This window comes from Trematomus bernacchii, unplaced genomic scaffold (assembly GCF_902827165.1).
Source record: "Trematomus bernacchii unplaced genomic scaffold, fTreBer1.1, whole genome shotgun sequence".
Lineage (NCBI taxonomy): Eukaryota > Metazoa > Chordata > Actinopteri > Perciformes > Nototheniidae > Trematomus > Trematomus bernacchii.
The window spans coordinates 82,419-100,518 of NW_022987409.1; the positions used below are offsets into that span (position 1 = coordinate 82,419).

An 18,100-nucleotide genomic window follows, 5' to 3' on the forward strand; every position below is an offset into this window, starting at 1 on the left:
CATCTTGGGTGATTCAGAATTCTTTTCCACCCAACTCCATTTTAAATATGTAGCCAGATTTCACAAACCACGTTGTATTATACTATGTTATAATATAGATGGATTGCAAACATATATTAAGCATAAAATCAGGAGTATTTCAAGCAACTTCTAGGAATTTCCAAACAGACAGGAGTCAGGGCTGGATAAGATATTTAGATCCTTTACTTAATGAACAATATGAAGAACTAGAGAATGCAATTCCTGAAGAAATTGCTAGTGGGAAAGCTTTATGCTGAAAAGCTGACGCTGAACTGCTACTGTATGCTGAAATGTAATGTGTAAGAAGAAAGTGAGGAATTTAGATTGAAATGATACATGAACACTGGGGGCTTGAATGTGTGATAAGAGAAGAAAAGAAAGTAAAAAAGCTTGGAAAAGCAGCAGAATATTTGAACTGCAAACTATTGAACTAACTTGAATGATCTGTCGCCATGGCAACGGTATTTGATGACACCCCATAATACGCTTAGATATGTTGATGGCTGCATCGTTACCAAACCTGTGAAGTTTTGGGCTGTTTGGAGCATTTTCATTGAAGTTATGAGAAAACCGTGTTTCATGGCTAGCATTGTGTTGCCATGGCAATGGCGTTTGAAGAAATCTCAAAACTGTCCCGTAGATGTCTTCACGGCTGGACTGTTAGCACACATGTGAAGTTTTAGCACTTTTTGACAATTTTCATAGGAGTTATAGCAATATCGTGTTTTATTGCAAGGGATGCGTTGCAATGGCAACAGCTTTTGAGGAAAACTCACTAATGGCACATAGACATGTTGAGGGCTGGACCATTAACTGTCATCTGAAGTCTGTTGGTGTTTTGACCATTTTCATATCAGTTACGACAACATCGTTTTTTATGGCGAGGGATGCGTTTTCATGGAAACAGCCTATGGTGAGATCTCAGATTTGGCGTAAAGCTGTTGAGGCATGGACCGGTGATATAAAAGCGAAGTTTGGGGGACGATCGGACCGTGTCCATTGGAGTTACAGCGACATCGTGTTTTATGGCGAGGGATGCGTTTCCATGGAAACGTCATATGATGACACCCCATAATTGACGTAGAGCTGTTGAGGGCAGGACCATTAACCATTATCTGAAGTCTGCTGCTGTTTTATGGCGAGGGATGCGTTGCCATAGTAACACCACATTACGTAACATCAGATTTGATGTAGAGCTGTGTTATCTGAAGTCTGCTGCTCTGAGCATGTCAGTTGGAGTTATGACATCATCGTGTTCCATGACACAGGTGTTTATTTCAGCTAACGACGTGTCCAGAGATCAAAGGTTTCCATGGTGATGTGCAGTAATCAGTGAGAGGAGAGCGTTTGCATTGTTCTGAATGAGAGATAAACCTCTTACATGTGAACGTTTTGTTGAAGAACCGTAACAGATATCGGTGAAATTTCAACGCGTGAAGCATCTCAAGAACTCTGAGCATCTGAAGTGTGCTTTTTGTGTACTTTCGGGTTCATAATGTGGGCTTTTTTGCAGATTAACTAAAGGTGTGCGGCTGCTGCTGTGAGGAAAGAGCAGCCTGAATTTACAATGGGCTTTAATGGAGAAATGTTGAAAGTTTTTGTCACTTCATGCCCTCAAGAGGCATTTTGTTTAATTATTTTGCTTAATTATTTTTTATTTTTCAAGCTACGAGATGTTTTCCTACGTTTCTCATGAAATATTATGTCTCAGGAATGTAGGGTTATGGCAGGTTTAAAAAAATATATGAAGGCGAATTTCAATCTGTCCTCCACTCTAGCTATGACAGATCCATCCAAAGATACAGATCCAAAACATCTGGAATGAGGCACCAACAGCAAGGCAGAGAGACGGCCAATGGTCCAGCAAACCCATGTCAACAATGGGTCAAAGAGACACCAGGAAGTGGTAGGTCATAAAGGGTCTTTGTTCAGCCCATTCTAAAATATAATGCAACAAAACAAACAGGATTTTACGCTACAGGCGCAGAGTTAGAACAACGTCCTGTTTGACACAGTCTCAACAAAACCCTGATTCACCATGTTGTGTTGCCTTTGTTTGACTTTGTGTTAACCTGTCACGGATACGCACAAAGTGGTTTTTTTCAATGTCCAGTTGAGCAAGGTTAATGAGGTCCCTCGAGCCAATTGTGCAGTAATCTGTGACTACTATTACAAACAAATAAATAATGACAATTAGTCTGACCCAAATAAAAAGTATCTTTTATCCATGTCAGCTTTATCTCCGTGCGTCATCTGCCTCAACGTTAACCATAGAGTGCAGGTCTTAAGACTATACGTGCCGGGCTAATGTCTTGTTCTCTCAGTTAACTATCCTGATCTGTAATTAGATATTATTGCAGGCCGATCAACATGCAGTAACACGAGACTTCACTTCTACATTACTGCTCTGATGCCACTCCCTCTGTCATTAATCCCTATCTTTGGTCAGTGTCAGTGACGGTCAAGGTGAAATAGAAGTCTGAGATGAAAAAAGTTATCCACAGTTTTTTTAGAAACTTCTTAACACACTCATTTCTTAAAAAGTCTGTGTTTAATTCCATCTCTCATCTCCCTTTTTATCTTTTTCATCCATCCTTCATCTTTGCTCTTTCATATGACTGATCCGTTCCCAAAATACAACCACTATTTTTAACTTAGCACAGCTTATTCTGTAATGGATCGCTTTTCTGAGTTCAGCCCAAGAATTTGCCTCATCCTGCCATCCATAATGGATGAGGAGAGGGCCTGATGAAAGACAGAGAGGCTTCACGACGGGGTAAAAGTGATTAATGGAAACCTCATTAGAAACTGGAGAGATTTCAAGCTATTCGTTATCCGCAAGTTGAGAATAAACACCATCAGGTTGGATGTGTAATGTGGGGGTGTGATAATAAGAGATGTAGAGTTGGAAAAAGAATCTCGCTAATTACTTTGTGAGAGATGTGAAATATTTGAGGGACATTTTCTTAAATAAATAGATTTGTTTGATGACATGATGAGATTAATATTTTTTCATCCGTGGTAGCTGAATACTACTGACGAATGAGTGTTCTTCCAAGGACAATTACTGTGATCCTCTAAATCACAACATCTATATTGTTTTGGTATATTGTAAGCCTTTATATACGCTGACAACACAGTGTCAGTCCATGTGTCTGACAAGATTATCTATCCAAAATGAAAAGTGTTAGTTTTGCTTGATCAGTTTTCCATCAATATAATCGCTGAACTTTAGACAGAAAAGGTAAGCTTGATGAAAAAGTATCAGAGAAGAATTTAGGGATTCTCAGTTAAATACATTTTTTTTTAAATCAAGCAAAAACATGCAGGCTAACCTTAGCTGTTTTGAGATGATAAGAGAATAATTGACTTCTGATTTTGCCTTGTTTCTAAATTAAATTATTCTTAATTCTCCTCTGGCCCAGGTTAAGCAGTCTGTAAGCAGTCTGTAATCAAATCCCTAGTGTTTCTATAATCAGGCCTTAACAATATTGGACAAAAAGCAAATAAGGTACCATCATTGCCGAATTTTAAGTGAATACAATATTTTAGGTTTTGTGAGTCTTGTTGATTTTTATTATGTAAAGCCTAAATGTTTATATGAATTTGCCCACAGCCTTTCTGGAAAACATCAGAAGCCAATCCAGCAGAGCAGCATCAAGTGGCAATGGTACGACTCAATTCTACAAAACATATTTTCTGTGGAAGTCACAAAATCCTGAAACCTTCTACATGATCATCACTACTATAAAAAGAGCTACCAAATCCTGGCGTACAATGTCATGTTTTCAATGTGTGCTTCATTGTATCCTGCTGGATCCAGTTAACCTTTAGCCACTCGTGATTTCAAAGCCCTTTTATAAATGTTGCCAACTTGCATAAACATGATGACTGCCTCTGATAGCTGTCAGTGTTTTCAGTCATTCAATGCATCTGCCTATACCAAATAAAACATAAATATTGAATATGATAGTGGATAGTTGCATATTTATTCATTATCATCTTTCAATGTTGATCATTTTCTGAACTGCTCCTGATCTGTCGTGCTATTTGAATTTGAGAGAGAAAGCAGAAGAGAAGAGTAGATGGAGGGAGATTTAAGAGATTTAAAATAAAGGGCAAAAGTTGGACCCTTCAACACTAACGTCCCTGTTTTTCTCAAAAAGAAGGGAAATAAAATGAACGTTTTTTTTATAGAAAGCTGAAGCGTTGAGTTGAATCAGATGCGTTAGACTTTGAAGCTATCCGGTTGTTTTAGAGACCAGAATAATTTGCTTACATGCTTGTGTGAACATTCGTGTCTAAAAATAGAGGTCAGTGGTAGCATGTTCACCTGTGTGAGCATGTGTGGGTGCTCAGCCATGCTTGCTGGACGAGATTATTGATGCAGGACAACATCAAGGTGATGCTTTGCAGTTCGTTACACAAAATCATTATTATCACCAAGCCGCAGAGTTTGTTGCATCCCTCCCTGCTTTTATTTATCTCTTTCTTTCACTTGATGAACAGCTGACCTGGGCACCTTCAAAAATCCAATTTGTTAGACAAAGGCTCCAAATATGACAGGGGATTGAGGGCAGACAGATTGGGAGGGATGGGGAAGAGGAGAAAGCATGTAGAGCAACAAGGATTACTGTTGGAGGTGAAGAAAGAAGCAGGCAAGGATGGAAGGAAACAAACAAAGAGAGTAAAGGAGGAAGGAAAGAAAACAGAAAAAACATGACAGAAAAACCCAAGATTCTGAATGAGAGCTAGATTCCATGAAGGATCTTTATACCGACTAATGACAGGAAGGGTGGCTTTGACTAAGTGCCTGGGCAACAGGAGGAGTGTTTACCTGTGATGAAGGGCAGATGTGTTACAGGTAGATAACGTGAGGGAGGTAAAGTTCAGGAGGTATAGAGTGTCACCCTAAGGACCAAGAGATAATGAGGGGGGGGGGCAGAGGGGCAGGAACTCAATCCCAAAGCCAAGACATCACCTGAAGATAAAAACCGTCCTCACCTGAACGCACCACAAGAGCGTGGTGAAGCATGCACTGAGGAAAACTACTGGAGGAAATACTAGGACAGAGAGGAGAACATAGATGCATATACCATTTATTTTTCCTTAAATCACTTCAATTATTCTCGTTTTTGTTTTATTACCTGGAACCAAGAAAATACTTCCACTTTTATCAAGAGGGCTGGATTTTTTTATTTTTTTTATTTTACAAAATCTATTAACAAGACTTTTTGGGGAATTATAGTAGCCTACATAAACACCAAAAAACAAAAGCAAGTGCAGAAGAAAGAAGAGCAGGGTAGAGGCAAGAGAGTGTGTCAGGGAGGGGGAGGGTGAGCGAGGTAGAGAGAGAGAGAGAGAGTGTGTGTGAGCCTGTGACACCGAGATGTTCATGATCATTCGTGAGTCGTCGTCCGCCGGAGGAGGCGGTGCAGTGATGAGCGCGCCGCACGAGAGGAGTGCAAAACAGGTACGTTAATATGGGTGTTAGGAAGTGTATAATAGTGTGTTTTTAAAGTATTTACAAGTGCAATCTTATAAACAAATGCAGTGATGCTTTTCTGTGTACAAAATCTTGCATGCATTTATGATAGCCTTCCTTCTAAACTCAATCTCCAACATATGGTAATTTAAACATATTGAAGTGTAATTGATGTACCTGATAAATAACTGTTTTCTAGTCCAAAACACAAAGCTCTATTTTTGTTGGAGAAAATTCTCCCGTGTCTGACCCTATAAAATGTAATTTAATTAATTATTTCAAAGAGCATTTCATGAAAAGTACGCATGTTGGTTTGAACCTGATAGAAAAACATTGCAGCGTTGTTGTTTTTTGTGCAATTTCCTAGGTTATTAAAGCAAATTTTATTTACAAAGTGCTTTACAATAAAAGACAATAGAACAAATTAAGTGTTTGTATCAAGAGATTGGAACTTCTATATCTCACTATATTTTGCATTTATGCACACTACAAATATGTAAGAAAATGTGAGTGCATCAGTAATGATGTAAACATGACGTTTGTGAGTTAGGACACAGATGTATGCTCTCCCCTCAGGTGCAAGCCTCCATCAAGAAGAAAATGGAGAAGCAGAAGAGGCGATCAAGCGCGGCAGGTGCGGCTGGAGACATTCAGACGGCTCCACCTCCTCGCCACCAGAAAACTAGCTTCCCCACGGCGGCGGCTGCTGAGGACAGCGAGACGCAAGACGAGGAGCTGGACGAGCTGATGGAGGGGCCACAGGGCAGGGGGAGGGAGAGAGAGGAGGAGGGGGAGCCTGTGGACCTGCTGCCCATCGTGGAATCTGTGTTCGGGCAGGTAGGAGCCATCGCCTGCCGTCAGTGTGTGTGTGACTCATCAGTTCACCCGTTTGTGAGCATGTGTGTGTTTCATGTAAAGCATCAATTCAAATGTATACCCTAGCTGTGGTTCCGTTTTTGTAAATAGCAGTCTTAAGTCACACCCCTGACCTCTTTGATCTGACATGGCAAAAGAGCAAAAAGCTGTAACACTAACATTAACTATTTGCCTTCTCGTTTAACTCTAAATCCCTCTGGAAATGGAGGGGGTCAGAAAAGCCAGAGGGCTAAAGCTAAGGATGGACATGGCGTGTGCATGGGATTTAAACTCGTTTTGCTTTGGGAAACATTATGAAAGAGTAATCCGTAACAGATACGGCCATAGTCAGCCAGAGATCTGATGAACACCCTATCTCAGTATCACATCCCTTCACTCACATTGTAAGCAGCGACACACGACACTGCAGGAAAGGCCACGCCGTAATAGCATCTGTCACCCCGCGGCCAGAAATGTAGGATCATGGTGTGAGAAAGTGGTGGGTTTGTCTGTGTGTGTGTATGAAAATAAAATCAAAAGGGATTAAACCCAAGTTAAAAGCCTCATCTTGCTTCCTGTGTCTGATCTAAGCTTCTGAGTCACTCCATGAAAAAAAAAGAGTCCACCTGATCATGTCAGCAAACTCTGAAGTGGATGATGATGAGTGTGGCTGAGTTTAGAAATAGGAAATCGATATAAAAAGAAGGAAAAAAACGTGATGTCAGTGGTGATGCAAGTGAGCCAAAATTAGAGAGACAAGCTGAGTGAGTGGGAGAGAGGAGACAGTTGGCAAAGTCTGAAGAGAAGAAGCAATTTATATTCTCTTCGTCTCAGTGTCTCTGGGCCCCTCACTCTGAACCCTGCAGGACGAGACCTCGAGGCCTTCAGACCACACACACTATAGTCAGATTAAAATACTCATCATCTTTATAAAGTGATGTTTTTAAAACAAGCTACACACCTTACATCATAAGCAAACACTGTAATAAAACATAAATACAAGTTATGCTACAGTGTGAAAGTTCTGCATTCGAAAGCATACAAACATAATCTTATCAAAATAAAATCGAAGTCCAAAAAGTTAGTATCATCATGCAGAATGACCTATTTGAGAAACATACATGTATATATTTTTTATTTATGTTACTGCAGTTTAATTCTTTTTGATTACTACAAACAATTAATCAACAAAAGTCAATGTGAGATTTGGTACTAATAAAAGGGTTATAAAGACCAATTTTTGACAAGTAAAGTTTATGAACATTTGTCCATCGAACTGCTTCATTTCGATCCCATCAAAGAATTTATTTATTATTGCAAATGTTGGAGGTAATACATTTCATCTAGAATTGTACAGCAAGTACAATGTTCAGATACTTCAAGTGTTATTTGAACTACTTATTACCCCTCTGCAATTATTTGACAGCTATATTACTGTCAAGATTAATATTTCCAAACCAAACTTGTGTATTAAATATAATATATATATAAAATAATATCAACTTTTATTGATTACTTTTCTCAATATAATATAAACTCCACCTTCAACAACAAAGACATGAAATCGATTTTTCAGTACTGATAATGTTATATTCCAACATATAATAGTAGAACAACAACAGTGTTACTGATAGTACCATTTTAGTTTGAGTTTTAATGCTGTAAACCTTTTTTACTCGAGTAAAAGAACCAGAAATACTTATTCCCTCTCCTCCTGTCTTGCTCCAGCTATGACGTCTCTTCCAGTCTTGCTCTGATTGACAGGTCTCATCAATAGAAAACCAGCTGATGCACATCTGACACCAGAACAGTACATGATATATCTACCTGCTCTCTCTCTCTCTCACACACACACACACTCACACACACAGAAGAAAGGACAGAGTCAAATTACCTGAGTACTGCATATCCCAGACACACACGTCATGGTTTGTGGAACAAATGTGTGTGTCGCAAAAGACAAACCAGGTAACATAAATAAGCAAATAAGCTTGTGTGTGTGTTTGGTTGCATGCATTCAAACACACACACAGTCACAAACACACACTGACTCTCTCAATGCGTGATTAACTGGAACCATCAGTTAGGGAGAATAGTAATGAATCAGGCTTAATGGCATTGGTGGAGTCTCAGGTTATTGAGCAAGCCGTGTCAGTTTGTTAAATCAAGAAGTAACTCACTGAGAGACACATTTACTTTGGTTGATTAAAGTTGTTTTGTGTAGTTAGATTAACTAATTTAACTCATATAAATACAGTCAGTCATAAATTGCTGTTCTTTCAAGGATATGATCAGATAGATTGATGGTTAACAAAGTACTTTAGTTTAGGACTAAAACTCACAGTAAAAGACTGGTTAATAATATAAATTATTATATATCTTTTTCAAAAGAGACACATTAGGGCTGAACGATTTGTAAAAATAAGGTAATTGCACTTATACTGACTGAAGTGGAAATTGCTTTAGAAGTTAGAATTTTGGAGGGGGGTGATCAATTTTGCATCATTATTTTAATTTTCATTGAAAAGTGTATTAAAAATAATAATGTTGTCAATATTAATAATCTTTTGCAAAAAATTCTGAAAAGTCAGTAAAGTATGATTTGCAGGCCGTGACATCTCTGCAGCCCTAAAACACAAAATTCTGAACATTATTTAGACACATAAACTGTCCATTCTCAAATGCATTGCGCCTCCTGGGGTTTGCATATTGCACTAGTCCATATTGTTCAGCCCTTATACACTTCTAAAGTCACAGTCGAAATTCATATAAACTCTTTTATATTAGACATTAATACTCTGCGGCTTGTACGCAGCACAAGACACAGAATGCAACAGGCTCTGAGAATTGTCCTTTTGATCTCTAACATAAGGATCAGATTATTTGAAAAATACTCCTGTTTTCCAACCATATAATTCACAATTATAGTTTTTTCAATCCAAACGATCCGTTTCCACTTAAGAACCTTTTCCGGGAAAGGTTTTTATTAACAGTAGTCATTACTCTTAAGCTGCATTCACTGCGAGGTTATGTTAAAAAAAGAGTTTGTATTATTACTGACTTTTCACTGCAGCAGCTGTCAGATAAAACTCAGCTTATAGACCTGACTGTCGTAAAGCGATCTCTAGTGGTGACTGCTGATGATTTTAACTAAATATTTAGCAAACAAAAATAGATGCCGCTATTGTGTTTCATTCTAAAGACTCTTAATCCAAAAACATTTATTGACAAATCCATTTAAATCCATTCAGACCACACATCCTTTCATCTGTGACGAAAAATATCTATTTTTAAATAATGTGTGTGCTTGACTAAAATCTCCTTCAGAGAGTACGTTGAAAACACGTGTGAGTGTGCAAGGCTTTTTACATTAACATCACCAAAACTGTACAATGTACATGTATTTGTACAACTGAGTAGTTGGGAGCAAAAGTACAGAATTGGTTTAGCCATCTAAAACTTGGTGATATAGTATTGAAATGTGTTTTTTATGAAAACACTTTCATATCATCAACAATAAAACTAATCAGTTTTGATATAAACTGTGTAAAGTAGCATTCTGTCCTCCATTGAAGTTATTTTCAAACACAATAACAGCAATATGACTCGGCAAATATGAAATGACTTGTGTTTTCTATACTGTGTGCATTAGTATTACATCCTTTTATACTATTTACACACACACGCACGCACGCACGCGCACACGCACACGCACACGCACACACACACACCATATGGAAGCACTGATCGTAAGCGGCATGCCAGATCAGTTTTGAGAGATTTTCAGACAGATGCTTTTCGAGCTCCTCTGACCACTTAGCCCTGCAATGAATGCAATCAACGTGTGATTTTAATGTAGCTGTTCTTATTTTCCACAACTTGGCACAACTCGATTTGGGAGTGCATGTAATGGGGCATTTCCACCATGGCGCGGAGCGCGGTTTAAGCGTGCCGTGTCGTGCCGGGCCCGTTTTTGGTTGCGCTTCCACTAGGCCTAGTTCCGGCCCGGGGGTACTTTTTCACCTCTTTTCTGGCCCGACAAAATTGTGGTTCTATCGGGGCCAACAAACAGGGCTGAGTCGGGCTGAGTTTGCTAAACTAGAGAGAGAATCGCTGGCAAGGGGGCTACAACTACAACAAGATGAACATATTTGACCGTGATTTAATTGTAATACACGTTTCAAAATGATGCCGAAGTAACAACATACTGATACCGGTTAGTAAAAACCATGAATTAATGCTTTGGCAAGTTTGCAGACAGACGGCAGGCGAAAAACCTTTTAAAATGCGTGTTTTCTAAATGGAGATTGGCTAAGCTAACGCAATATATGCTCCGACCGTCCACACTCACAACAACGGCCTATACAGACATAAATAAACCAGCGACTGTATTCACCATGACACAGACAGTCTGTGGTTTGTACTTGTTTAACTTTTGTCGAGTTTCTGAACATATATAAGGAGCTGTGAGCTCTGAGTGCTAACAGCTAACGGCTGTGTTGTTTTTCTGGGGTTCTCATTGAAGATGACGTCACGGCTCCGCCTACACTGCGTTACTATAGTAACTACCCCAGTTCCTAAACTGTAATGGAAGCGCAGCATGAAGTGAGCCGGCCCTAACAAGGCCCAACGCGGCCTAGCAGTACCGAGCGAGGCCGAGGCCGACCGTGTGGTGGAAATGCGCCATAAGAGATCAGGAAGAGCTAAAAAACACATTCTGCCAAATGTGAGAGACACTGCGACCCATAAGCTGTCATACGCTGAGGCTTTACAGCGCTTTGGGTTTAAAAGTTGAGCGTGATTTGAAGTTCTAATTCTTCATGGAAAACACTTAAAGATCACAGCTGTTTAGCAATTTAAAAAATACCTTTTTTAAACTTTGACATTACATTTTAAGTATGTGAGTGCTCAATTAATCAAAAATAACAAAGATAATAAATCCCCTATTTTCTAGTTTTTAATTCTATATAGCCGTAAACATCTAGTGGTATTGATATTGAATATGATGTGTATTTTATCTTATTTATTCAATTATATTTAAGAAATCTATCCTTGATAATATGTTTTTGCTTTCACTTAAAGGTTAAAAAACTTCTTTCAATCAATGAAGAAGTCCAGCTTCAGTTTTGGTAGATTTTACTCAACCCCATACACTCTTTTTTTCAGTTTCTCATTGTCTGTCTCTTTGCTGTATCTGTTCCCTTTTCTCTTTTCATCACCTCATTATCTTCTTTAATCTCAAATGGAACGAATAAATCCCTCTCTCCATTTACTTCCTCTTAATTCTCCCCCTGAAACTCCTCACACTGTAGATGAAGTCATTTGAAAGCTGGTGCAACATGGGCGAGAGAGCAAGGGAGAGAGGGGAGGGGGGGGCAACTGAAAAATAAAGACAGCGAGAGGAGATTAAAGCGCTGATCAGTGTGAAGAGATGCTGCGCGGAGTAACACGAGTGAGCCACTGTCAGTAGAGAGCTCAGTGACGCTGGGTTCGGGTTTTTTCTTTTCTTTGGTGACATCGGTTCACTTCAGATTGTTTTGCGATGGGTGGAGACAAGTCCCCGTTATTTCTTCATCACTGTGGTATCAGATTCATAACCAACATAGGAAACCCAGAGAAGTGTTCACCAGAGTCAGAGGTCAAACAGGATCTGGATCTCTGAGGAGTCCAAAGAGAGGAGAGCAGAGAAAGAAGAAATAAACTCATCAAATAAAATCAGTGAGAAGTGAGAGAGGAGGGAACATTGTATCCAGGTTGGGTAATGGGAAACTGCACCAAACGGGAAGACAAAATGAAAAAGGTAAGAGCACTTTGTCTCTTACTAATTTATGCTTTTACTATTAAGCACCTTTGTAAATTAAGTTATGAGATTGACTAAAAACCTCTCAACAACTCTGAGCAACTAAGTTCATTCTTGTATTTGGGGGAAAAGCATAACAAAGTATAGGTCAAAAGACCACATTTTTCAAACAGTGAAGAATATTTGTTGAAATTGCTGCACTGCTTAACATGTGATGGAGGTTGCGAGAAGAATGCTTAAAAAGATATCCATTAGGTAAAGGTACATTTACAGCCAATGCAAACACTGATTAAGTTCTTAATGCTGCAGTACTGAGACAAGATGTCACTCATTAGTCCAGACGGCAGATCTATCTCAGAAAGTGTCAGCAGGACAAACAGATAAAGCAGATGTGGAGATCGGATCAGCTTTTCACAGCAAGAATAGCCGCGGATGTGAGAGGATTTCCTTTAAATAATAAGCAGTTTATGTAATCTAGACTTACTGTGCGTGACTTGACAACATCGGGTCTTAGCCTTTCTCCTTGAAATGATTATGTTGTATGTGAAACAGTGTTTTTAAGGTCGAATAACAGCTTGTGTGCCTCCAAAGGGGGGAATGGATGGGCCCCTCATGGGTAAAGTTAGGGGAGTGGGCTCGGAGGAAGAGGAGGATGAGGATAATCCGTACAAAGATCCCCTCTGCAACAGATCGCACAACACCGTGGGGCCGGCCTGCATCTTCCTTAAACAGGGCTTTTCACAGACATTCGTATGTAACAAAGCAACGTGTGCACACTGTTGTCCTCACAGAATCCCCCCCCCCCCCCCCCCCGTGCCACTTCTTTCCGCTCGTGTTGGTTCATTTCCATCCTCTCATCGTGGTTAACCCTGCTGTGTCATCCCATCACTGCTGTGGGTCAGACGGGCCTGCCAACTTAGAGGGTCGATCGTTCACTTCCATGGAAACTTATTGACTGGCTTTGTGCAGCTTACTCAAATGTGATGAAGCAAAGGATGAAGAGGGGGTGAAGGCTGCATTTCAAACCATGCAAAGTGTGCATCTGCCCCTTAAGACTTCTGGTTGACCGCATGGCAATTTGCTTGTTCTAATTTGTAATACAAGGCACAACATAAACTGAAATGATAAAGAACCTTGTGGTGGCTCCTATACTGTTCTTATCCCCTAAAGACCCAGTTTTGAGTGACAACAATTCATTTGATTTTACTAAATAAATATATGTCTAATGCACAATATATAATTTCCGACTTCACCACTAAAGCCATCATTTGAGTCAGCTTCTCTCGATTAGGATTTCTTTATCGATCTAAGTTTTGAATCGGGTGAATAGTTTGCAAAGGTGTCCTCTAATCCAAAACAGACCAGGGAAATATAACCAGTAAAAACACTAAATAAAGTGCTTTCATGTTGAAAATATGTGTTTCTCTGATGCTATTAAGTGGACACAAAGGCAACTTGTTTCTCTTTAAACTTCAAATAGTCAAACACACATGCGGTTCAAATATGGTTAAGAGCAACCAAGATCTGATGTATCATAAAGATAATGTCTTAAAACTGGGTACATTTATGACTTATGATTTATGGCTTCTGGCAGACAAGGAGCACTAAGGAGATACTTCGTCATTATGGCCCAAATAAATGAACCATTATGGATTCATCTAGGTTGGACTTTTAAAAAAGGACATTTAACCTTTTACTGTTTTAAATTGAATTAGCACAAACAAACTAACACACTTTGCAAACGTTGGTAGTATTGTCACAGCAACGGAAACAATTATTAGATGTTAAGTAGTAGGGGAACTCATTTACACTAAACCTTGCTGCTACGTTTCCAAAATAACTGTCCAAATGATAAACTCTGTTTTTCCATCTAGCATAGCACCCAAGATAAAAGGAGGAGTGCAACAACTTTAGTATTATGGGATTTCTCCTATCTTTTCTTTTTGTATGAATATGGATTTTACAAAAGTTTTTGTTGGTGTCCCATTGTGAAGACCATACTCATATTGATACATGCAATGTGTTGCACTAAGAAATTAGGCAGAAGGAAATGAGGTCATAGTTGTATACCCCATATTGTTTTTCATCCAAAGCCCTAGGCCTTATGTTCTCTATACACAGACAGGGCTTGTGTGAGCTTGAGTGCTATGTGCAGGAGAGGATCTATATGTGTACTTATACAAGTCCTAACAGTGGAAATGTGTCAAAGGTACAATTGAACCTCCTACATCTCATGATCTCCAGATGTTTGTTTTCCGGTCAACTTCCAAAAATAATCATGAATTGTCATATATATAATAATCCCTAATCCATATAGATTAAGAGTTTGTTTTTCATTTGGATATGCACTGGTTTTGTATATTCAATGCAGATTACTGAGCAACTAAAGCAAATAACATAAACTACTACATTTGCAAATTGCGTTGAGGTATAAAATCCTGACTATAATTCATGGGCTTAGATTTATAGCAAATGGACAGTTTATCACATTTCAAATTCCATTAATCATTTCTTTCATTTTCAGCTGTTTGTGTATCTTTCCTCTCAAGTGGTTGTCTGGGTGTTTAAATCCGCCTGTGTTTATATTTGTTTATTATGCCAAATAAATGTATAAAGTACTTTCTTCAAGAACAGAATGAGGTGAGACGCTAACGTCTTTCTTCCTCCTGCAGGACAGAGAGCTGAGACCAGAGGAGATTGACGGTGAGTGATTTCTCTGCAGCAAACCTCAGTGTGTTTCTGCTCTACATTATATAATAAACATGTTCTATCTTTCTTTTCTTTTTTCTTTTTTATCAGAACTCCGCGAGGCCTTTGTGGAGTTTGATAGGAACAAAAAAGGCTACATCAGTCACAATGACCTGGGGGAGTGTATGAGGACGATGGGATACATGCCGACAGAGATGGAGCTCATCGAACTGAGTCAGCAGATTTGTGAGTAGTGCTGTGAAAAGGGAATTAATAAGATTGAATTAATACTGATCCATTATTCATATCTCTCATCGATACAATTCTTGTTCAATTCCCTAATCAATTAATGATAACGTGTTGGGGAGATAGAAAAATACAGGTTTTTAAGTGATAAATAAACAAAACAATGATAAACCCTGCATTTGGGGTAACTATTGGTTAATGCAATTGATTACCAATCATTTCTCATGCTCTATACTGTTGTAATTTATAAGAGACACGATGAGAGTGGATGGTCAGAATAGATAGCAGAGGATGATGTGGCGCCTGTGTGTTGCAGGTGGAGGTAAAGTGGACTTCGAGGACTTTGTGGAGCTGATGGGACCCAAGATGCTGGCAGAGACAGCAGACATGATCGGAGTCAAGGAACTACGTGATGCATTCAAAGAGGTCAAGATATACTGTTACTTAAATCTGTTAATCTACAGACATTCAAAAAGTGATGAGATAAAGCTATTATTAGTGGGATTACTACCTGTGCCTATAGCCAAAACGTCTTCTGGACAACCTTTATATTGGAACAGGTTGGGAGATATTGTACTGGCTTTTGACAGGGGTATACAAAAATACAGTTTATGTTCTTTGAAAAAGTTATCTTGATAAATTGTTCATATACTGTAGCTTCCCCCCAAAGCGGGTCTAGTGGGCATAGTTGCAGGCTTCTTTGAAAGCAAACTAGTGTATTTCCCAATCTATTCAGTTTGATACTATACATTGAAGATATTCAGGAGTCATCCTTAGCATCTATCTCTCTGTGTCCAGTTTGACTCTAATGGTGACGGTCAGATCAGTTTGAATGAGCTCCGTGAAGCTATGAAGAAGCTGATGGGAGAACAAGTGACAAACAGAGAGATCAACGAGATCCTCCGTGACGCCGACCTCAACGGAGACGGCCTGGTGGACTTTGAGGGTAAAATACTTTCTTTTTGCATTTGTGGCATATTTTTGGCAACTACATTAATCCTAATCTTTATCCTACTCACCCCTTTCTCTTATTCTTTCAGAGTTTGTGCGAATGATGTCCCGCTGAGCAGAATGCCCACATGTCACACAATGTACAGCCAGACATAATGCAACTGCTGAATCTGCTTGTAAGACTACACATATAAAATTGTATTTTTGTATTAAACAAATAAGAATACAAAAAGGCTTTGACTGCACGAATAGTATCCAGAGTAGAAATAATATGACTATCCACTTCTGACTAGGTGCAATACAAAGATAAAGCACTTTAATAGCGTAAAACATATCAAGCGCTTCTTAGACAACATTTATGACTCTGTGTTTTTTAGCTGTTTTTTTATATATCAATGTTTGAGCTTTAAGTGTAAAAAAAAAAGTGTTTGGTAAAATGGAAAAATCATTTTTAAAATAAAGGAATGTACATGAAGTTTATGGCAAATTATTTCGACAAGGTAAACATGAAGGATGTGGCATACAATCACATCATGAAATAACCAGCCCATTAATATGGAGCTTTAAACATGGACTGCATGTACAGTGTCAATGACGTAAAATGATTTAATTAATGGTAACTCGGCAAGGGGGGCATTGTTTAAAAGGGTATTAAACAAGAAATTGCACTGCATGTGCTGAGGTCAACATGAAGTGTAGGAAAGAATTAAGCCGAAAGTGCACCTTTAATATCTCATAGCATGCAGATCTCATTGTGCCAGCACTCGGAATAACAACAACCAGAATTAACCAGGAAAGAGGACAAAACAATTACATTTAAATGAAAAACACAAAATAACTGCAATATAAGGCTACATTAATAAAATAACCTGACACTTCTTACAAAATCAACAGTTAAACAACACAAAAGCAGACATATTTTAAACAATAAAACATCCACTGCAGGTGAAGCAACACACATATTAAAGATAAAGAGATCTGCAAAGTGTAAGTTATACTCCTGTTGGGCTGCATGCTCACACTAATGGCGCTTTTCCACTGCAGGGTCCCACTCGGCTTAGTACGGTATGGCTAGGCCTCGTTAGGCCTCGTTAGGCCTTGTTAGGCCAGGCTCACTTTATGCTGCGTTTCCATTACAGTTTAGTAGCTGGGGCAGTAACTATAGTAGCGCAGTGTAGGCGGAGCCGTGACGTCATCTTCAATGCGAAACACAAAACCAACATCAGCCGTTAGCTGTTAGCACTCAAGCTCACAGCTCCTCATATCTGTTCAGAAACTAGACAAAAGTTAAACAAGTACAAACCACAAACTGTCTGTGTCATGGCGAGTACAGTCGCTGGTTTATTTATGTCTGTATAGGCCGTTGTTGTGAGTGTGGACGGTCGGAGCCAGGGGCGTCGCCTGGACCTGAAAACATTCGGGGCTTAGCCCACAGTGGCGGGTGCACTACAGTGGCATTTTTTACTGCAACACTCCCCACACGCACACACACAATACACCCGCGACTGTTACAATGAAGGCTCGATAATCAGCTCACAGCATATAGGCAGGGGTAAAGTGGCCTCCTCTAGGGGGGTCCGGGGGGATGCTCCCCGGGGAAGATTTTTTTTTAAATATTGAAGTTAAATGCATCAATCTGGTGCACTTTGAGAGCAAAATGAAGAGATCTATGGATACCTCTCTCAACACCCATATGAAGCAGAACTGTAAACAGATGTACTTTTTCTTTATGGATATTTTACTAATCACTCCCCTTTTAAACTATATTCTTGTTTTACTGCCATATAGTATTTCATAACTGTTTTTCCTTTATTCTCTTATTTTTTTTATAACTATAATGATTATATGAAGGTGTGCCGTGGAAATAATCTTTTGAAGAATTTGTGACCAAACCGTTTGAGACCCACTGAGATAACTTAAGGCCCCTACACACCAGGCCGATATCGGCCGTCTTGCGTTGTCTGGCGAAAACGGGTTCCTTGTCGCCCAAAGTGAATTTGGTGTGTCCCGAACCCTCGGCCGTGACACGCCTTATTTGGCCTTTCACGGTCGAC

At 39.3% G+C, this 18,100-nt stretch overlaps 1 protein-coding gene across 1 annotated transcript; it reads left to right on the forward strand.

The window, feature by feature from the left end:
- The first annotated feature begins 5,355 nt into the window (after positions 1 to 5,355).
- On the forward strand, positions 5,356 to 16,445 carry LOC117488914 (calcium-binding protein 2-like). The gene is made up of 7 exons (XM_034138076.1): positions 5,356 to 5,494; positions 6,083 to 6,343; positions 14,834 to 14,864; positions 14,961 to 15,095; positions 15,412 to 15,521; positions 15,894 to 16,041; positions 16,136 to 16,445. The coding sequence occupies exons 1-7, from the start codon at positions 5,411 to 5,413 to the stop codon at positions 16,159 to 16,161; spliced, it is 795 nt and encodes a 264-aa protein (XP_033993967.1). The 5' UTR covers positions 5,356 to 5,410; the 3' UTR covers positions 16,162 to 16,445.
- Positions 16,446 to 18,100: the final 1,655 nt, after the last annotated feature.

Excerpts from the sequence above, each read along its gene's own strand:
- LOC117488914 (XM_034138076.1), top strand. The coding sequence starts at position 5,411 with ATGTTCATGATCATTCGTGAGTCGTCGTCCGCCGGAGGAGGCGGTGCA. Across the intron at positions 6,344-14,833 it reads TGGAATCTGTGTTCGGGCAG|GACAGAGAGCTGAGACCAGA; the intron begins GTAGGAGCCATC and ends TTCCTCCTGCAG. Across the intron at positions 15,522-15,893 it reads TACGTGATGCATTCAAAGAG|TTTGACTCTAATGGTGACGG; the intron begins GTCAAGATATAC and ends CTCTGTGTCCAG.